The sequence below is a fragment of the Lemur catta genome, chromosome 17, assembly GCF_020740605.2.
Source record: "Lemur catta isolate mLemCat1 chromosome 17, mLemCat1.pri, whole genome shotgun sequence".
Classification (NCBI taxonomy): Eukaryota; Metazoa; Chordata; class Mammalia; order Primates; family Lemuridae; genus Lemur; species Lemur catta.
In genome coordinates, this window is record NC_059144.1 from 7,926,288 (window position 1) to 7,948,636 (window position 22,349).

The 22,349-nt window shown below is 55.8% G+C and overlaps 1 protein-coding gene across 2 annotated transcripts in view; it reads right to left on the reverse strand.

Annotated features, from left to right (window-relative positions):
• Positions 1-14,050: 14,050 nt before the first annotated feature.
• Positions 14,051-22,349, reverse strand: part of TRMT44 (tRNA methyltransferase 44 homolog) — a 32,223-nt gene continuing 23,924 nt past the window's right edge. For both annotated transcript variants that reach the window (XM_045528481.1, XM_045528482.1), the window contains 2 exons: positions 20,672-20,788; positions 14,051-15,201 (listed from right to left, as the gene is read on the reverse strand). In XM_045528481.1, coding sequence (XP_045384437.1) covers positions 14,939-15,201; positions 20,672-20,788 — 380 coding nt within the window. In that variant the 3' untranslated portion in view covers positions 14,051-14,938. The remainder of the gene's footprint in view (positions 15,202-20,671; positions 20,789-22,349) is intronic.

Here is a 22,349-nt window from a genome sequence, read left to right on the forward strand (position 1 = left end):
TGGGAAAAAAGTAAAAAACAAACACAAAATGAAACAAACCAAAAACCCAGAAAGAAAATCTGACACACGGAAAGGTGTGTGAGGGACAGATTATGGGCGGCTGCGCAGGGGACGTCCGAAAGAGCAGGAGGCTTTCGTGATCATCAGCTGTACTTGAGTCTCACCCCGGGATGAATACAGCCCTTTTCCCTCAGGGCGTGGCTCTCCTCAGAGGCTACTTCACCTTCGTTTCCTACCTGGCGCGGCTCCTTCTGAAATTCCTCTGTGATTCGATACACATCAACCTGAGCGTGGCTATTCAATGGTCCCTCTTCTGTGCCACACTCCTACATTGCTTTGGATACATGGAAGTCCATCCTGCAGGCGCTCACATACAGATCACAGCTGTGGCAGACAATGCTGGTGACCAGGCAGCAACGCCGTTGCGTGTCTTCCTACCTTCCACGCACACGGTTATTTTTGAACCGGTCAGTAACATCAACGGGCACGTGCGGCTTTAACTCACTAAAAGCTGCTGGAAGAAATGCCAATCAGGCAGATCTTTAAACGATGTTCTCATCACTGCCGTGCATGTCATTGCTGCTCACCTGGGTTTTCTGCCAAATGCATGGGGCTGAATGGAAAAACAAATTTTATTGGTAACACCTTGAAATTCACTTTTAGAAGCCTTGATCAACCTAATTCCCAACCCATCATATGGCTTGGGGATTCACTCAGATGTTTGGGACTCTAGACTTTAGGGATTTAGACTCTAGGGATTTTGATCTTTCGGGATTTAAACGTGCGGGATTGTCTTTTCGGATGGTGACTGGCAGGGCCCAGGTAACCCCCAGCTCAAGACCCTTGATCACTCTGCCGAGGCCTGTCCCACGAGGCCACAGGGTCACAGGTCTTGGAGGCTGGAGGTGGGTGTCTCTCGGGGCCGTGGTCGGTGAGGCTGCAAGCATGGAGGAGGGGACGGGCTCCAGGGAGGAGGGACAGGCTCCAGGGAGGAGGGACACGCTCCTGTAACAACCCCCAAGAATTACCTGTTAGTATCTTCGGGTTGGCCCCTCCAGGCTCTGTTCTTAGTGTGTGTGTTTACAAACCCTCTGCTGCATCCAGGGCATTTGCCGCGTCACTAAGCAGGACACGCCCCCCACATGGCTGCCCGGGGCTCATGGACGAGGAAGCAGAGGTGGGTAGCCATCTCCCACGTGTTATGTGCCGCGGCAGGGAGCATCCTGCATCTCACGCTCACCCTGCGTTTGTGAGCAGCTTGGCTCCAGCTCACTCCCCAGGGCGTGTCAGGACACGGCAGCTTCTCCCTGCCTCCCTGGGTATGAGGGTCCCCAGAGGGTCCCCTGAGGTTCCCCAGTGTGGCGGGTCTGGCGCAGGGAGGAGGGCAGGGAGTGGCACAGACTCTGGGGCAGACCTGCCCCCCACCTGCCCCAGCCCTAAGACCAGGGCCTGCTTTGGCCCCACAGACCCCGAGCTGCAAAAGCCACAAGTCCACACCCCAACTTCCAGGAGGGCGCTGGGGCTGGGAGCCCAGACTCCGGCTGTAAATGCAGTGACAGCCCTGCTCTGGGCCTGGGGCAGCTGGACCAGGGTGGGACCCACCATCCCAGAAAGGGGGCTTATTTGAACTCTTTTTGGATGCAAGTAACAGAAATCAATTCTGGCTTCAGCCACGAAAAAAAGAGAAAGAGAGGGAGGAGGAGGAGAGGAAACAGAGAGAAAGAGGGGAAGGTGGAAGGAAAGTGATGGAGGATCATCTCTGAACGCACAGGCAGGTGCATCTGGGGCTCCGGAACCACCTGGAACCATGCACTGGAGAGACCGTGGGGCAGTTTCCTGCGTGCATTGCTGCTCTCTCGGGCTTAGCCTTGCTCCCTCTGGGACAGTGTTACCCAGCAGCGCAAACCACTGCCACTGATCCAGGTTTCCAAAGCCCCAGCCAGCCCCTCAGAGAGACGTGTCCCTCTTCGCTTTCCCAGTGGAGACACCACCTGGACTGGCCTGGCCAGGGTCTCCCACAGTGTGAAGACGGTCACCTGTTGTGCCCAAGTCAGCCAGGGCTGATGGGGATGGAAAGGCCACCATGAGCTGCTTGGACCAGGCCATGCGCTCCAGGGAAGGGATAGCTCCACCCAGCGGGGGGCTCAGAGCTGGGCGGAGGGGCTTGTGGGCCCTGCAGACCGACGCTGGGCTGGACAGCTGGTGTGGCCACAGGCCCCCTGGTCGCTCCAGGCAGCGGGGCTGAGTCCCTGACCCGTGGCCAGAAGGGTTAGGGGGAGAAGCTCCACCCCATGCCCGTCTAATGAAAATTCCACCCGGCTGCCTCTGGGACGTTCTGCCGACGTGGCTCTGCAGCCCCTCCTGCTGCAGTGGGCCGTGGACCAGCCTGGACAGCGGGCCGGCGGGCCGGGCTCACCAGGCAGCACTTCTCCGGAGCGTGGAGGAGCTTGCATTCTGCTTAGTATTCCTGCCAAGAAATGGCTCCAAACACTGCAAACGTGGCCTCTGCCAGAGCCTCCCAGTGGGGCAGGCCAAGCGGCTGGGCCCGGAGCCTCCTTCCGCCAGGCCGGGCTGGCCGACGAGGTGAGAATTCCACAGGGGAAGTGCACACGCAGCACTGGGCCCGCTTCCCGGGGGGCAGGGCATTGCCTCCCGGTCACACAGGGACCAGGGTACCAAGCAGAGCCCAGAACCAAAGGTTAAATTAGGTTAAATCGGCACTGAGCGTGGAGCGGTGCCCTGGCTGGGACTCAGCTGGCTTTAAAGGATGGTCGTCACATCCCATCCAGCGTGGGCCGTCGGCTGAGGTTTTTGCTTTGTTATTGGTACAGTCCAGGCATGACTAACAGACTATTTAAGAAATAGGTAATTCCAGGCAATGTCGTCTTCTGGGTAACTGAGGATTTAAGAGAAATTCCTTCTGCTTTGACTTCTGCTGTTGAAAATGTTTCTGTGCTCTGAGCACCGCCAGCCGTGTCTTCAGCGCACAGCCCAGCAGCAGTTCGAGATGTCCCAGGTGGTCCTTCTCCCTGGGAGGGAGCCCACGGGGCCAGACAGCCCTGCACACCAGCTTTGGTGCCATGGTTTACTGTGTGGCTATGGGCAAGTGTCCTAGCCTCCGCGTGTCTCTGATTTCTCATCAAACTAAGACAGTGACAGGGAGGACACCCTTCTCTACTGGGGCTGTGCGGGGATGGAACTAGCTGCAGGAGTGCAGCCGAGACAAGCATGCTTCCTGCTCCCTCCACGCGCAGGGCTGTGAACCTTCCCCCACCTCCCCCTCACCCCTCCAGCTGCCTGTCAGGGCCTCAGAGGGAGCCTGGGGTCTGCATCCACCAGCCTCACAGAAGCAGGGGCCCAGGCTGCAGAAGTGCTGGGAGGTCAGGCCTAACCCCAACCCTAACCCCGAGGCAGAGGCTCTTCCTGCACAACTGGCCTCCAGCACGGCTGTTGCTGTCTGGCGCAGAGCTCCGCACCCAGGGCCGTCTGACCCCCGAGTGCAGAGAAGCCACCCCCGCGGGGTCAGAGGCTCCTGTTCACGGAGGGAGGATGAGGCTCGCAGGGAAGTGGCTCACCCAGAGCAACTCCGGGTCGGGGGCCCAGCTCAGCCTCGCCCGGCACCTTCATCCAAACCCTCCTTTGAAAAGTGGGGGGCTGGGACGTAAAGAGGCTGCCAGGGGCCCCGTGCATCGTGCTACCTCTTCCTGAAAGGTCACTCAGCCAGGGCTGTGGGACCATCCCTGGGTCAGTGGCTGCAGCAGCTGAGAGGACAAGGGGGAGAGGAGTGCCCCCTCCGTGGCTGGGGCAGCACAGGGTGGGCTGAGCAGAAGCGGCGTCATGACCGTGCTCAGCGGAGTCCAGACTAAGGGGCAGGGGAGGCAGAGGCGGGCTGGGTGCCAGGGAGCAGGGGGAGTGGGTCCGGGGGAGGCGGGCGTGGGCACAGCATCATGACAGGGGTGGGAGAGAGCTCAGGCAGACCCCAGGAGGAGCTCTGCCAGGTCTCAGGGCCCCTCTCCATGGGGGAGCAGAGGAAATGAGCCAGCACAGGTGGGGACAGGCCTGGCACAAGCCACCCCCTAGAACCGGCAGGCCCCGCAGAAGCTGGCAGGCAGGTCTGGGCACGACGAGCAGCAGGTGTCCTCTCTTTACTTCCCGCCCTCTCCCCATCTGGAATGAAGTAGGTCACCAGCATGCAGCCTCTGACTGTCCTTGGTGACCCCCGAGTGACAGCCTCAGTGTGGCTCCTTCCCACAGGACACGTCCATGCAGCCACTCCTGTTTAAGAATGAACGCGTCGGCACGGGACAAGCCTCACGATGGATTAAGCCAAACACAGCTCTCCTGTTTGGACGGTGACAGGCACGCAGAGCAGAAAGGTGGAGAGACGTGGGAGGCTCCAAATTGACGTGCAGCCACAGAGCGCCAACCCTCCCAGTGCACAGTGGGCAAACTGAGGCCCGAGAAGGACCCTCCTGTGAGGCTGCAGGGGCACGTGAGAGTGGTGGGGCTGGGACCGAGCCTCGTGCCACGGCTTCCGCCGGGCTCCAACTCCCGCTGCTGCACTGCCAACTGCCCGCGTCGCTTCTCCACCTTCGTGCTCCTGGCAGCAGAGAACGCTGGGTGGACACAGCGAGTGGCTGGGTTTGCTGGGGGCCTCGGGAGTGCTAAGTGCTCTTCAGGAAGGACCCGAGAATCATAGACTGCACCTCGAAAAACAGGCTTCTCCAAGGTCAGCCCGCTCAGGGCCTGGACAGAACCTGCCCAGGAACAGGCGACCCTGTGACCAGGGTCTCAGGCCCAGCCAGTGTTCCGTGGCATCTGCATCCCCTTTACACTCTACCCCAGCCTCTCGCTGCCCCCAAACTCTCTGGGATCCTGGCTGTCTCACCAGTAGGGTGGCCGACTAATCCTGTTGCCTGGGGCGGGGAGGTTCCCAGGATGCAGCCCCTCCAGGGCTAAAACTTAGCACATCCCAGGCAAACCTGGACGACCAGTCACTCTCCCCACTAAGGATGTGCTCCCCCACCCCCAAACACTGTTTTATTCGCCAGTGTGTTCAGGGCTCCCTGGGCTGCACAGCACAGAATTTGGGAGCAAACCACATGGATGTGGGACGAGCGCCTTTCCATTAGGCTGGAGACCTGGCACTGGGACAGCAGACAAGACACAGGCGAGGGCGTCCCCAGCATTGCTGGCTATGGGGGAATCCCAGGCCCCACCCCTCTGTCCACAGTGGGCAGCCCAGTGGTGTGAGGAGCGGCCAGGAGCCAGAGCAGACAGGCATGGCTGGCGGCCTCCCTCACAAGCAGTCACCCCAGCCACAGTCCAAGTGGCCGGTGACCAGGGCTACCACCCTGGACAGTGCACTCCAGAGCGTTTCTGTCATCACAGAAGCTGCTACCAGGCTGAGCAGGTCTAGAGGGTTCAGGGAAGAACAAGCAGCGCCCAAGCTGGAGCTCTGCTGAGACACGGGCGAGGAGCTGGGCCCGGCGTGGAGTGCGGGCTACACACGTGGCTCTGAGGAGGTTTCTGGGCTTGAGGCTGTGAACGTTGCCGCCACTGGGAGGGGAGAACAGATGTGGTCACTGTTTCCTTCAAGCCTCACAGGACAGGGCTCCAGCTTCCAGCAATTGTGGAGTACTTGCATAGGGCAAAACTGTCTGTTAATAACTGCTGTAGACAGTAAACAAAGAGAACGATTATTTGGAGGCACTGAGTGATCAAAAATTAGTGAAAATTGGAGGGACGTCCACCCTTGAAAGGGGGGGCACGTAAGGTATAATCTGTGTTTACACGGCTTTCCCTGAGGACACTGCCAGGCCACACGGTGCACAGGGACGTGATGAAGCACAAAGTCGTCGTCTTACCTCCCCAAGGACTCTAGAGTTCAGAGCTGCTGAACCACGTGGGAATTGAGGGGAATCTGGAGAGGACAGACCCAGAGGAGGGTCCCCAAATCTGCACGTAAACTCTCCGTTATTTTTGGCTGACTCCTGAATTGCACAGGAGCAGGCTGGGAGTGCGAGGATCCAGGGAGAAGACAGTCAGAAGCAGGTGAGCAGAGAACACAGAAGCTGCTCACAGGAGAGACGGTCTGGAGTTAAAGTTCTGCCAAGTTACAGGGGCTTAGTCACACCTTGGGCTTTCCCTGGAACCCCAGAAGGCCCACCTCAGAAGAAAGAACCATGTCCCAGGACTGAAGGGGACACAGAATAGGGAATAGGAAAACGGGAAAAACAGAAATAGATCTGTCTTAACAAAGCCTGAAACCAAGCCTCCACAGAATGAATGTGACACACTGATAATTTTAAAAGTACTAAAACAAAACTCAATACTCTCCAGAGGAAGATAATAGAATTTAGAATCTTGCCAACATATCATCCTCATATCCAGCATACAATAACAAAACAAACAAATAGACAAAAAGCATAGTCATATGAAGAAATAGGAAAATGCAACTTAGGGCTAAGAGAAAAAGCAGTTGAAAGAAACAGACATATAGATGACCCAAATGTTGGAATTGGCAGAAAAGGACTTTAAACCTGAGGGATAATGGCTGAAGGGATGAAAATTTTCAGAGAAAAGTACTTGTTTAAAAAAATAATAACTAAATAGGAATCTTAGAAGTGAAGAATACATGATCTGAAAATTTTAAAAAAATATATCATTGATTAGGATTAACAGCAGATTGAATACAATAGAAGAAAAAAATCAATGAACTTAAAGAGGTCAAAACAGAAATCGTCCAAACTGAGGCACATAGAAAAAAACATTAAAAACAGATGGTGCCTTAATGACCTGTGGGACAGTATCAAGTGAGGAGGAGAAGAAAGAAAGAATGGAGCAGAAAAAAATTAATGGAAATATTGACTGGGGTTTTTTTTTTCCAGATTTGATCAAAAACAACAAACCTGGAATTCACAAAGTTCCATGAACCCCAAGCAGGATAAATGCAAAGAAAATCACACCTTGTGCACATTTTACCTATAAACTAAAATCTCAAGCACCCCCCAAGCTGATTGAATGGACCCCCTCTTGGCCAAGGGGACCTCAGAAATACTCTACTACTACTATTTTCTGGCTGTGAGAAAGGAGGTCACACAGCCCTAGTCATGCCCCCTCCCTGTTTGGGGATGTCCTTTGTGACTTACTACCAGGCTACACAAGATGAAGCTTAAACCACACCTGCAGTTCCTCAATTTACTTAACAGATCTTGTAAGTCTAGCTATATGTCCGGTGGCTTATCTCTGATTATCTTCCTTTTCTTAACTTAAAACATTCCAAGCCTTTAAACAAAGCTTCATTTCTTTAACCAATTACAAATTAAAGAGTCTTTAAACCCACCTATAACCTATAAGCCCCCACTTTAAGATGTTCAGCCTTTTGAGGTCAAACCAAAGCACAACTTCCGTATATTAATTTATGACTTTACATATAATTCCTGTCTCCCTAAGATGTATAAAACCAAACTGTAACCCAACCATGGCAAGTCCACTTGCTCAAGGCTTCTTGGGCGTGGCTCTGGGCCATGGTCCCCATACTTGGCTCAGAATAAACCTCTTTAAATTATTTTACAGAGTTAGGATTATTTTCCACTGACATACCCAACTGCTGAAAACTAAAGATAAGAAAAAATGTTAAAATCATCTGGACAAAAAACATTCACTGCATACAGTGTACAGCAATACAGATCATGTTAACTTCTTGCCAAAAACTATGGAGGCCAAAAGACAACGAATGCCAACTTAAAAGTGCTGAAAGAAAAAAGGTGTCAAGCCATAACTTTATATACAACTAAAATATCTTTCAAAAATGAAGACAAAATAATTTATCAGGTGTGCGGTTATGTTGCCCCACAGGAAATGCCCAAGGATGCCTTTCTGGCTGAAAGGGCAGGACGCAGACGGAAATTCCCGTGTACGGGAAGGAATGGAGAGGACCAGAAAGAGTAAATATGTGGGTAAATAGAAAGCCTTTTTCTTTTAATATTTAAAAGTCATTGACTGTTTAAAGCAAAAACGATAACCATGTTCTTTCAGGTTTCTAATGTGAGAAATAAAATGTGTGACAAGAGTACCGAGGACAGGAGGAATGAAAGGCGGTACGTCCCCGCAACACTGATCCAAGGTGATGCGGATACATCAAGGATGCAGGTTCACACCCCAGGCAAGCCCACGGCTGTGCTCCTCATGCCTGGGGCCAGGCCTGAGCCTTGAAAACCCACTCACACCTTTCATCAGTGGCAGCCGGGTGGCAGCTGATCCTGTCACTGCCTGGCATATGAGGAGATTGTGTTGTCTGCCACTGTGGTCCAGGGTGCAGTGAGAACAAGGAGGCCAGAGGTTACTGTGTGCAAGACAGAGAGAGACAGGATCGGGGGAGAGGGAGGGGAAAGAAGAGGAAGCGATGAGACATGGGTGTTGCCTGCTTTTAACTCCGTAAGGATTCACAGGGTAGTGACTTCCAAATTTGGATCACTCGAGAACCAGCTTTGTGGTTTCAGCCCTCTCCATACACCAACTAAACTGTCATCTAGTTAATATTTTTTACTGAATTGGACTCACCTTGAAAGTGTGCTTCACTTCACCACCAACAATGGGAAACCAGCGCCTGGTGCCATAACTGGAGGGTGTAAAACAAAGGCATGGCCCCACATTAAACCCCAAGTGTCCCCTCTGGCCATGGCCTCACAGCTAAGAGCCCTGCTGGGAGGTGGCAGTCCAGCGTGTAAATCCTGGCTCCGGCAGTTGCTGTGTGATTCCGGGCAAGTCCCTTAACCTCTCTGAGGCTCAGTTTGCTCCTGTGTGGCACCAAGTCACTGACACCCATGGGCGTGAGGTCTAACTATGACAAGGACACAAACTGTCAAGTGCATGGGGCTGGGAGGGGCTGACGGGGCACAGCGAGCACTCTCCCTAGCCCTGACCTGGGTTCTCCCAGTGCAGGGGCTTCCAAAAGTTCTGCCTCCCCCGGGACTGAGGGCTCCCTCAGAGGTAGGACGAGTTAGGGCGATCCAGCCGTGGCAGCCATTTCCCTGGACATTTTTAATGTACAGTCATGTAACACGTAATGACGTTTCAGTCGATGACGGACCGCATAGATGACAGTGGTCCCATAAGATCACAATGGAGCTGAAAAATTCCTATTGCCTAGTGACGTCGCAGCCATCCTAACATCGAAGTGCAATGCGTGGCTCCCGTGTTCATGGTGCTGCCAGGTGTGTAACAGCACAGCACATGCAGTTGTGTACAGTGCATACCTGACAGCGATCATAAACGACTGTTACTGGTTTATTTACCATCTTATACTTTTTATCGTTAGAGTGTCCTCCTTCTCCTTATAAAAAAACGAGCTCACTGCGAGCAGCAGGCCATGCCCCGCCGGCAGCACCCCCGTCTGCAGCTGTCTCCTGATTGCACCATTTCTCTTGTGCTCGTCTTAGTCCCATGTTGTTTTGCTCTTCACGGCCCCCGGCGTACAAAATCCACAGCTAACATTGCCAGTAAGAGGCCCTGTCCGGTGACTGACCTGAACGAGGAATCAACGTTGGCTCAGGACCACGGTGGGGATCAGTGGCAGCTGCCGCTCCCAGACAGGCACGGCCCAGCCCGCCCCAGCCACGATCCTGAGCTGGTGCCTACGAAGCATTGGAGCTGGAAAAGGCTCTGAGTCAATGACACTAACAGAAATTCAAGAACAGCCTTTATCAGAGACGGAGAAACTTCTACCACCAGGATTGAAGATCAGGCACAGAAGCGCATCCCTCCAGGCACCATGACAATCACAGCCAGAGCAAAAAGGCTGTTGAAAGAAAAGGCTGAACCCAGCTACGATGCTGCACTTACTGTCAGTCCCAGTGGCTTGATGACTCCAGAATCGTTATTCATCGTGCAACGTGAAAGCAAGCGGGGAGTCTGCAACGGCTGACGTGAAGGCCCCTGAAGTAGTTTTGGAAACTCCGCATTAGCTGGCTGTGGAGGAAAATTACTGCCAGGGCAAATCTCCAATGCGGATGAAACCTCCCTGTCCTGGAAACGATGCCTGGAAGGACTTCTACCCACGAGGAGGCCAAGTCAACGCCAGGTTCCAAGGCTCTCGAGGGCAGGATCGCCGTCCTGCTTGGGGCAGTGCTGCGGCTACAGGTGGAAGCCGTTGGTGGTCTGGCAGTGAGCACCCAGGGCTGGTGGGCTTCAGGAGCAGCAGGAAGCCACAGCTGACCCAGCCCCTCTCCCCGGACACCCTCCTGCTACGTGAATCGCACACCCTCAGGATTCCGCTTGCTCACCCTTCCGTTGGGGACCTTTATCCCAGTATCAAATAGGCATTTCTCCTTCCAAACATCACCTTCCACCCAACCAACGGACCGAGGAGTTACAGCAGCTTTTACGGCCTGCGACCTGAGGACCTTGCCCGGGTGCTGCTGCAGCCGTGGGAGACACTGAGAAGGCAGTGCTGTAATTCTGGGGAGACCACAGCGTCTACAACTGCATCAAACTTGCTTGGGCTTCTGGTGGGGTCGCCAAAAAGTGTACGAGGTTTGTCCATGAAGAGGATTTGCCAAATACAAGGAGGCCGCAAAAGTCAGCAAGGCTGGGGTTGAGGTGGCAAACAGCCCTAACCCTAACCTGGGTGCGGAGGAGGATGCCAGGCGCTCCTGGAGGTGGCTCCTGAGGAACTGACTCGTGAGGAGTTGCTGGCACTTTTCAGGAACGTTCTTCCCAAAGAACAGGAAGAGAAAAGGAGACTGCAGGAGAAGAAACAGAAAAGTCCCAAGAAAACTTCCAGTGAAGGGTTAGCAGAAGCTTTTAAAGACCTCAACAAGCTCCTTAAACAGTCTGCAAACAAGGACTCCAACACAGAAAGGTTGAAAGGTTTCACTAAGAGAGAGGCATGTTCACGGTGCTTCACATGCTTACAACGACGTCTCTGATGATAAAAAGAAACAAACCAAGCAAACCGTCTTAGATGTATCTCTGAAAGACTGACACCTCCCCGAGGCTCAGGCAGGTCCTGCAGGGGCGTCCAGAAGACGTACTGTGGTCACGGCAGGTGACAGCCCGTGAGGACCTTCAGTGGGACAAGATGTGGAGGTGGGAGACAGTGATGCTGACGATCCTGACCCTGTGCAGGCTGAGGCGAATGTGTGTGTTCTCGGTTCTTCCCTGATCATCACCTAAGTGCACATTTGGGAATAACACCAATTGGGTATCGACAGAGGTGGGGGCTGGGGGGAAGGGATGGGTGCATACCTACTTGATGAGTGCGATGCGCACTGTCTGGGGAATGGACACGCTTGAAGCTCAGACTCGGGGGGGATGGGGGGGCATGGGCAATATATATAACCTGAACTTTTGTACCCCTATAATGAGATGAAATTAAAAAAAAAAGTTTAAAAAACATTTTAAATAGAAAAAAAGCTTATAGAATAAGGATATAAAGAAAAAATATTTTTGTACACCTATACAATGTGTGTTCCAAGCTAAGTGTTACAAGAGTCAAAAGGTTAAAAAAATTAAGTTTATAAAGTAAAAATATTACGGTAAGCTCAGGTTAAGTTACTGTTGAAGAAAAATATTTTTTGATAAATTTAGAGTAGCCTAAGTGTGCAGTTTGTAACGTCCGCAGTGTCGTGATGTCTGGGCTGCACACGCTCCTCCCTCACCGACGCCCAGAGCAGCCTCCCCTCCCGCAGCCTCCGCGTTACGGCCTGCGCGGCTGCACCCTTTCTACCTTCTGTGCCGTGGCCCCACTGCACCTTCTCCATGTTTGGAAACGTTTGGCCACACAGACACCTCCACCGCATTGCGGCGGGCAGCACGGCGCAGGCGTGGTTTGCACCCAGGAGCAACAGCCATAGTTTGTGTACGTGCCCCTGACGTGCACACACGACAAAACCGCCCACCAACACGTTCCTCAGAACATACCCCTGTCACCAAGTGACACGGGACTATACTTTCTTGTACTTTCCTCCTTCCCCACAGTGAAGAAGTCCACAACACAATTTTCCGAGCAAAAACAACTGCAGGGAAGTGCCACCCAGAAACAAGGTGGAAGGAAAGTTAACGGAGAGGTCTGGGCCCCTGCCCTGGGTTCCCCCCAACACAGTTCTTCCTGCTGAGGACCTGGGCCTTGCTCTGTGGCAGTTGTGGCCCTGGATAGTGACCCCCAGTGGGTGGTCACCCCAGGATGAGAGGAGAGAAGCCCCTCAGCCCCTCCCCCCAGAAGCCTGTCCTGCCAAACCGCTGGGCTTTGCCATGCTGTGATCGTGTCCAAGTGCCCAGAGCCAGCCCCAGGGCACTGTGGTCACTGTGGTTAACACCCCAAGACCAGTCTGCTCCCTCAGGTGCACCTCCCCTGCAGCAGACAGGCCAGCAGGCTCTGGGAAGGGGGAAGTACTGCCTAGGCGGTATCCGCTGCACCCACAGGGCCCCCTGGGCACCTGGGAGGACATAAGACTTCAGAAGGGGCCTGCTGGGGCAGAAGCTGCCTTCCAGCCAGGGAGCCACGCCACACCCAGCACTAGTGACACTGTGCCAGGCTGGGTTCCCCTCACACCTACCTGCAAGGTGTTCCCTAGATCCCACCTGTCCAAGTGAGATGCTGGAGCTTAGAGCAGGTATCAGTGAGTCCTTGGGGCAGGCCATGGCCCGGCTGTAGTGGTCAGCCCTTGCCAGGCCTCATCTGACCACCAGACATGCCATCATGACGCCCAGAGTCACAGTGTGACCTGTGGGCAGGGGCGCAGTGGTGCTGGGGGCCAGCAGGAAATAGTACCTGGAACTGGTCAATGGGCCTGGGTGACATGGCCCACCAAGGCTGTTTCTGCCAGAGGGTTATGCTGGGTGGGGTGAAGGGGTCCACAGGGCATGGTGAACCCCACTCAGTGCAGCCCTCGGCCTGGCAGGACCCCACCTGGGAGAGCGGAAGTCACCCAACACCACCTCCTGAGACCTCCCCAGCCCCGTCCCCGGGATGCTGCTCTGAGGATATTCTTGGGGCTTGTTACTGTAAACTGCCTGTCCTGTCTCAGGGGAGCCCATTTTCCCCAGAGCCACCCACTCCCTCCAGGACTGCAGCTCCGGAGCCAGGCCTGGCATCAGAACCAGACCACAGAACCAGGACACTGTGGCTGCTGCCCTGAGCCTCCCTCACACTGGAAATTAAAGCTGATGTTCTGGGCTCGGGGAAGGCTTGGGAAGGGGATGGAGGGGCCCAGCCACCCGGAGCCATCTGGGCCTGGTGGAGGCTGCACTGCCCTGGCAGGACTGTTCACCCTGGCAGGGCTGCTCACCCTGGCACAGGGCGGGCCCTGGGCAGCCTCCCAGCTTAGGCTCAGTGCTGAGCTCAGCCCAGGGGTGTGCCCCTTCCAGCACAAAGGTCAGGATGCTCCTCCTGGGGGATCCCTGCAACTCCCCCTTCCCAGGCCTCTGCTCCCCCTTCCTCACTGGCTCAGCCCTTCCCTCTGCAAGGAGGGCGCAAGCAAGCGTTGCAGGACTGAGAGCTGAGAGGCCCCCTCATGTGCTGAGCAGCAAACCCAGCAAGCCTCGGCTCCTGGGTGCACCATGAAGTCACTGTCTCTCCTTGGGCAGGGGTTCACAGGCAGGCGGGTGGTGGGGAGCCCTGGAGAGAACATCCTTGGGAACTGGGTTCTTTCCACTCTCCTGCTCTGCCACCCTCAGCACCTGGGATCCCAGTGGCTCCCTCAGGGCTTCTGTGCAGATGTCCCATGCAGGACGTCCCCCTACGTGGCCAACACTCCCCAGAAGCCCTGGCAGAGTCCCTCGTGCCTCACTGGCCTAAGTAGTCCCCAGAGGGGAGCGGCATCCCCACGGCCACTCAGACCAACCAGGACTCCTCCCCGGGCTGCAGAGCACCAGTGTCACAGGCACAAGTGGGGAGGGTGGGGACACCCCTACCACAAGGGGCTTGAGAGGCAGGCACAGCCCCTTTCTTACCTGGCCAACTCCTCCTCTTGGGTCCCCAGGACTGACTGGGGACTCCTGAGGGCAGGGACAAGCACCGCAGGTGCTGCAGGAAGCTGACCGCGTGTTTGAGAAAAGAAATGGGTTTATTCTCACTGCCTGTGAACGAAACCCAGGACACCCACACCACGGAATACTGCACGGCTGTTAACAACAAGGCAGATGAGCCACACAGAAAGGTCGCCAGGACACACTCTGTGGAAAATCAAGGAGCAAAACAGTTTTTATCTCATCCAGGCTTTTGTGTAAAACTGCAGAAATAATTTTAAATAGAAACACATCAGGATCTTTTTTTCTGGAAGGAATAAAAAGAACTGTCACAAGAGTTCTGGGGAGAGGCTCCCTGACAAGCAGGGAGAATCAGGGCCTCCCTTCCTGCAATGCCCGTGGTTTCCGAGCCTCGTAGATGTCATCATTTCTGATTCTTTTTCATGCCACTTAGAGGGGCTTGGTGAGGAAATTACGGGTGTTTTGCTTTGTTTTATTCTCTATAATTCTAAAAATAACCTTGACATAGTAAGCCTCACGTGTTTTTAAAACACAAATCTGGTGCTCGCCCCCGAGCAGCTGCTTCCTGGTGTGGCAGGAGGCGGCACTTCTCCCTGCCCCATCCTCGCAGAGACAGCGAAGTGTGGCAGGTGGTCAGGGCCCCAGGGAGGGCCTCGAAAGGGCCCCGGGGAGGGCCTCGAGAGGCCCCCCAGCTGCTCGCACCAGAAGACCCACGAGAATCTGCACTGTCCCTGATGCACAGACGCTGTGCACGCTTGAAAGCGACCGCACGGAAAACAAACGCAGCACCCAGTCAGGGTTATGAGTGACTTTGGCTTCTCTGGTTCCCTGTGTTTATGAAATAGTCACATCCTCTAAGAACGTGGAGGGAGGCAGAGGACACGGCAGCGCAGACAGCATGGCGTCGATGAGCTGGTGATGTTCTCTCCAGGCTGGGCCTCACCAGTCAGGCCTCAACTCTCGGGGGGGAAGCAGCTCCTGGAATCGGCTTTTTCTTCTTGGTGGCCTGGGATGGCCGCAGCTCCCCAGGCCCGTGGGCAAACGGGCAGCAGTCCGAGGGCAGAGCACAGCCGTCAGGGTGGTGAGTGAAAAACCAGCAGAGGCGGGTTTTGAAAGATTCAGCAAACAGTCTCCGTTTTGCTTCTGGTTGCTTTTTCTTCTGTAGTTTCTCTTCCCTCCAATCACGAATGTGAACTCTCCCATTCAGAACTGCAGTTTGGAACAGAGAAAAGACAGGCCAAGAAGTTAACCTGGAAGTTCCCTAATTCACCAGGATTTGTCAAGCTCCCACTCCAGGGGAGGCACTGATCCAGGGTCGGGGATTCAGCAGAGAACAGAGACCGAGGTACGTGACAAGTCATCAGGCAGGGACGCAGAGGCCTCGCTGGCACCTGCAGGAGGTGAGGAGCGGTCTCACATACACCCGGGAAGAGAGTTTCAGGCAGAAGCAGCAGCAAACCCACATGACCGGGGACGACTGCATCACGGCCGGCCAGAGCAGAGGGGCGGAGGGAGGGCTGAGGACAAGGCGGGGTCACACAGTAACTCATGGGGCACCATCCTCTGGGTGAGCCCGCAGAGGCTGCGGGGTTATCATTTTAGAAGGATCACTTTAGTGGCTGAAGGGTAGACCAGAGGAAAGAACCACAACTGCTGTCCCTGGTTTGGGTGAACAGGAGAACATCTGTGCCATGGCACATCTCAGCAGCACCCGCCAGAAATGGGTGTGGCAGGAGGCGCAGGAGGGTGCTGGGTGCGGGGCAGCTTCTACTACCTGGTGTCTCCACAGTCAGAGCCCCCCCCACCCAATGGAAATGGGGGGTTGGGGACCAGGAGCCCCAGCAATGGGTATGGGGAGTCCTCCTGTGTGTGGTGATTCAGATGCCCAGTCTGGAATTGCCTCTGGGGCCCCACAGCCAGGGCTGGTCTCCAAGCGGGGAAGCTGGGGGGACACAGAGCAGGGTTGGGGGCAGGGAGGGCAGCTGTGGGCCACCCGCAGCCCAGGCAGGGCCAGGCCTCCCAGCCCTCCTCCAAGCTGCCCCCACCCGGCCGCTGAATGGCTGAGATTTGCCCTGCGCCTCCACTCAGTCCTCTCTTTCTGAGACGCCAATGACTCCAGGGACATGTGGCCAAAGCAACCAAACTCTTCCTGGTTTTCCTTGGAAGCTATAAAACCACTCGAGACGGAAAGGCTCGAGGAGAAATAAAGGAACGTTATTGAGTCTGTCTGGCTTACTGACTTCCAGTGCGAACTTGAAAGCGTGTGAATGAAAGCTTAGATTTTGCTTTCAAATCACCCTGTATTAGGGCAATAATGAGCCTGTTTGCCCTCAGCAGACTGAGTTTAAAAATATCTTCCCCTGGAAACCAGAGTGGTGAGCTCAGGGAGGAGGCCCTTGCTGCACCGTGGGGTGCAGTGGGGGGATTCGTCTCCTGAGGTGGGGTGGGCTCCGAAGCCCTACTGTCCACCAGGCAGGGTCAGCCCGGTGCGACCTCCTCACCTCCCATACAGACTCAAGTTTCTTAACCTGAACTCTCAGGTTCTGGCAACTTCCAGGACGTTTGTCAGATGTCCCCATGGCAGCACCTCCAGGACTCACCTGGCCCGTGGGGGACCCAAGACCCCTCAAGTGTGCTTGGGAGCCTCAGGGCAGAGCCCCCTCCTGACTACCAGCGGGGCACGACCCAAATAGCCAGGCACCCTGACACTCCCAGGAGAGTCTGAGCATGGGGACCCTGAGTATGGGGGACCCTGAAGATGGGGGACTCTGGGGGAGGGGAATCCTGGGGGAAGGGACCCCGGGGGAAGGGGGACCCTGGGGGAAAGAGACCCTGAGGATGGGGGACCCTCTAGAGGGAGACCCTGAGGACGGGGACTCTGAGGAAGAGCCTCCCACAGAGCTGCCCCCCCACCCCCCATAGGCGGTTTGGGGAATTAAGACCACATCCGGCCACATCACTGCAGGGCCAGAAGTGGATCCAGCACTTTCTCAGGCCTGGGGATGGGCGCTCATGACGCTGAGGCAGCACTGGGGACCACAGGGCTGGCCGGGCACATGCTCCCAGGTCTACCCCCCAGGACACAGCAGCTCCCTGCCAACCCCTCCTGACACCGAGCCCCTGCTCCTGGGCAGGCCCGTGTCAGGCGCAGGGGAGGTGGTGCTCCAGGGGCACGTGCTCCGGCAGCTCGAAAGTCAGGCCACCAGCAGACTCCTCCTGTGGAAACGTGCTCCTGATTTTAAAATGCAGTCACAGGAAGAAAACACGCCCTGCACAGGCTCCTCTCCTACGTTTCCGAACTTCCTCCCTGCTGTGTGTTCCCGGGGCTTTCACTCAGCACAGGAACTCACCGTCTGCCCCAGCTCCCCCAGGGTTCCGAGAGCAGACACTCCCCTCCCTGGACCGTTCTGAGGAACTGGCTGAAGGCTACAGACAGTGCTCGGCCGCTCACAGGCTCAGCAGCAGGAGCGCCGTGTCAGCACAGCCTCGCCACTGCTGGGAACCCCAGGCAAGTTCCCAGACCTCTCTGGGCTGTGTCCCCAGGTTCAAGGTGGGAAGGCCTGACACAGGTGGAAGTAAGACCTGCACACCTGCCCTGAGGCCTCACATCCATGCTTCCGCACTGAGGCCGCGTGGCAGCCCCCTGACGGTGCCTGGTACACCAAGTGCTCGGCGCTAGCTGACCTGAAGCCATCCGAACACATTTCTATTTCCTCACTCTCAGCATTTCTTTAACCACATTAGTTGAAAAACAAACAAAACAAAACAAAACAAAACCTCATACGGAGATAACACCCAGCTCCAGTGCATATTTTTTACATGACTGGAGGAGAATGTTTATTTGAAACTCAATCTCCGAGCCTACTCAGAAGTGTTTCCAAAAATAATTCTGCCCCTTGATGTGAACTGCACAGAAACACACTAACATACATGCATATTTATAACGGAAAAAAAGATACTATTTCATGAAATCAAATAAAAAATGTGTTGGAAAAAACAGAAGAGAGGTCCCTCTGGGTTGCAGGAAGTATCGTAACCGCCTAAAGCTCTGTGAGAGGAAGAGAAGATTCTAGGCTCGAGTGCCAAGCCCAGAGCCCAGCCAGCGCCGCATGCCTGGCATTCCCCCCAGAGCTGCTTCTGGGCCCCCTCCCCCGGCCCCCAGAAATGCAGGCTCCAGCCACGATAAGCGAAGCCAGTTTAGGTCAAAGCCAAGTTTAGCTCCCCAAGGACAACCAGGCCACCCAAAAGCAGTGTGTGTGTGAGAAAATTTGCGACCTTTGGTCTCACATACCCACAGGACAGCGCGTGCACACCCATGCTCTCACACACGCACGGGGGCACGGGGAAGAGCAGCTGGCAGCACCCAACTCCCTTAGCAGGTCTACGGGCTGAGGTGGGAGGCAGGTGGGCAAAGGTACCTCTGTCAGTGTGAGGCCCACTGTGGCCTCCTTCCTTCTCCACCCTAACGCTAACCCTAACCCTAACCACCCTTCCCCACATAGACCTCCAGCCAGGCACCTCCCCTGCTCTGCTGGACGCATCCCTCACAAGCTTGGTGCACCTGGGGACAGGGACCTCAGTGGGCATCCCTCAGCCCAGAACGTTCCACACACCCACACGGAGCTCTGCCCTCAGATGGCATCTCAGGGGCCTGGGATCGGCAAGGGAATGGGGTCCGTACACCCCTGGCTCCTCGGCCACCGCCCGCTCACCCAGTGACACATGCGGAGCACCACAGCAGGGGGCTCCGGGCAGCAGCGGGCACTGCAGAGTGAGTGTGGCCTCACACACAAGGTGCTCACAGTCTGGTTGGGTGCGACGTAGCGAGGGCCAGAGATTGAGACGCAAGCAGGTGCCAAATTCAGGCCCAGGGGAGGCGGGCTGGGCGGTTTCGTGGAGGGGACACTGGGCTACAACTTGCAAGACCTGGCACTCATTGGGGCCCACGGCGCAAGGGGGACAGGAGCAAGTAGAAGCTTCTGGAGAAGAGAGCACAGGAGGAACATGAGCCACTGGCCACAAGGGAGGAATGTGGGGCGGGGGGTGTCAGTCTGACAGAAGCAGTGGAGGCAGGATGGGAGGCAGCACCACCACCCTGGCCTGAGGGAAGGCCTGGGCTCCAGCTAGGCCGCCACACTGCTGTCAGCACCTGCCCCACCCGCCACACCTGCCTCCCGAAAGAACAGCGGGAGTGAGGTACACAGCACCAGCCCACAGCGGCCTCCGTGCGACACTTCAGGGCAGACACAGGCACCAACTACTTACGAAGCACCAACCGTGGAGCCAGCCACCATGTGGGGACTGAACACAGCCCTGCCCTCAACGCTCACGACAGCCGAGCAGCCGACAAGGACTCAGGGCCCGCACACAGGGGGCCCCACAGACGGGGGACATGGAAGCTGGACTGGGGCTCCTTCCCCCCATGACTCAGTGTCATCCCTCCTGCTAGTCAGAGGCCCCAAAAGCCCCACCTTCTGCTCCTCCCCAACTGGGGCTCTTTGCCCACGCTGTTCCCCTGTCCAAAATGCTTTTCCCTGTTCTCATCAAGACTGACTCCCATTTTCCTTCCAGTCCCAGCTCAAGTGTCCTTGTAAAACTAAAGCATTCCTGGGTGCCCTCTGGCAACCTGTTCTTCCTGAACAGAAAACTGTGCTTATGGCACAGTGGTGAGGCAAGAAGACATGACCACTATTTTTTTTCTTTTTTTGAGACAGGGTCTCGCTCTGTGGCCCAGGCTGGAGTGCAGTGGTGTCATAGCTCACTGCAGCCTCCAACTCCTGGGCTCAAGCGATCCTCCCACCTCAGCCTCCCAAAGTGCTGGGATTACAGGTGTGCACCACCATGCCCAGTTCTATGCCCGTTATTTTTAAAGACACGCATGGAAGCACTTGGGTGAAATAGCATGCCAGCTGGGATGCGCGTCAAAATACTTCAATGAAGGAAAAAAAAGGCTGCATGAAGCAAGTACGGCAAATTCTCAGCCTTCTGGTGATCCTATTCAGAAGTTCCCTGTACTGTTCGCGCCACCTTTCTGTACACTTGAAAACTTTAAACAGAACTTTTAAACCTCAGCTACCTAGGGAAACACCTATTGTTTCCCTCTCCCTCCTCAGACCGTGAACTTCAGCAGGGCTGGGCCTGCGGCAGTCCTGGGGTCACAGGTGCCCCTGCAGGAGGGAAGCAGAGTGCAGCTTCCCACGGGAAGCACCCCCAGCACTCAGGGTGGGGAGCTGGCAGGAATCCAGCCTGCGACGGCAGGGCAGGGCAGGGCAGGGTAGGGCAGGAGCTCTCCCCAACTCCAGATGCTGCAGCACACAGGCAGCCAAGGACAAAAAGCAGAGCAAGCCATGAAACCCCACCCAGGAAAGTCCCCTGGGCGGTTCCGACCCACTGTGTCCTGCGTGAGGAGCAAGGGGGCGAGGCTGGCCCTGGGGGATGCAGGGCTGGGCAAGAGGTGGAGAGAATCCAAGAGGGAAGGGGTGAGTGACGTCTCACCCAAGGTCAGATGCTGCCCATGTGGATCTGGGGAGCACGGGGAACTCTGCACCACCTGTCAGTCCTTCCGTGTGCTCGATTACTCTACAGCAAAATGCTTACTTAACTGAAAAAGGGGAGGAAGGAAGGAAAGAGCGTGGCGCAGGGTTTCTGAGAGGACACTGTCCCCACAAGAGTCCTGTACCTTCGAAAACTTGGTGGCTGTTTCTCAGCAGCGTCTGCAGGCCTCCGCACTCCCGCTTCAGCCTCCGCAGGGTCTCCTTGTCCAGCTCACTGGCTACTTCTGCCAAGGAGAGGCTCTCTGTTGAAAAACCGGGTTTTCCCCAAAACAACAACAAAATGTTACAAACCAGTTAAACAGGCAGAAACTGTTGGATCGAGAGTCTGGAAGTCAATTCTGGTTCTACAAGCTCAAATCCCTCGTGCACTTCAGCAGGAAGGGCCGTACGAATCTCACTGACTTCACCCCCTCCTCACCGCAGCCACCTGAGAGGGCAGCGGCACCACCCGACCCAGAGCAGGACCACGGCTCCCAGGCCTGGGACGCAGCGACGCTGCCAGTTTGGGGTCGTCACCGCCCAGGTCCGTTCTCCCTGGTGACCCACATGGGGGATGGCTGCTTGCAGGCAAGGTCCCTCAGACTAAGGAGGGGAGGGGAGGGCCGCCCAGCCTGGAGTCCGAGCTCTCACACCCACACCAGCGGCTACTGGCTCCAGGTAGGATAGGCAGCAGCAAGTAGAAGGTTAGGAGTTTAAGAAACAAAAAAATAGCACAGACATTACAGTGGTCTCTTTTCCACTTAGAATTTCTACTCTGACAGCCTGCATGCATTTCAAAATGCTCCACTCTATCAGAAAACCTGGTGACAAGGAAGTCAGCTTATTAACAAAAAATCATAAATATGAAATGAAAATTGGTTTTCCCGTGTGTATTTGCCAAGAACTTCCTGCCAGCTGGGCACTGCACACCACGCCTTACCTGCGCCCTCCCTGCAGGTCGGTTAGTCAGACACACACAGGCGGCGCTGCCTGGAGACTCCATCAAAGCCCGGCCTACTCTCAAGGCCCACCTCTCAGAGCTGCCTCAAATCCATTCTGAGAGGAGTCGGGATGTTGGAAGAAAAACTGAATGTTGTCCCAGTCAGCCCCCAGTCCTCTGGCGGGCTCGGCCCAATGCCACCTGCATGACACTGATCTCACACACCCACAGCCAGGGGCGCTCCGGGCAGCTCAGCGTGTTCTGCCCGTCAGCTGCCTGAAGCTGCTCGAGGGCAGGGATCTTCCCGCATCTCTCTCTGCAGTGTCCTACGGAGGGTGGATGTCCTCGCTGAGACTGGTTAGGTCCTGAGGACAGACCCACACATGACCCTTAGGGCTCAGAAGTGCAGGGGGCCCTGCCTCGGGGCCGGCTGGGCGGGGGAGACCCAAGGACCTGCAGGCCACCTGAAGGGGAGGCTGTGGGCTGGGAGACCAGGGCACACCTCCACACCTGCTAGGCAGCTTCTCACACCTGGGGGTTCCTGGGGAGCCTCCAGCATGCCCCAGACCTACAGATACCAATCTGGAGGTGTCCCTGGTACCCCAGGTGTTCCCAACAGGCAGGCAGGACTGAGCCTGTCTCTGTCACTCAGAGCCATCTCTGCTCTCTAAGGGAGGGAGAAAGAAAGGTTCCATTCTTTGCTCACTGAAAGGCTTTCCATCCCAGGCACAGGCCAGCATCTCCTGCGGTCACATCATTTCCTGGGAATTTAAAGGTCAGATCGCACTCAGGAATTTTCACTGCTCGCTGTTCCCTGCACTTGGGAACTCTCAGATCCACTCTAACATCCTGCAGGTGCCCTGTGGTGGGCTCCACACTCCACC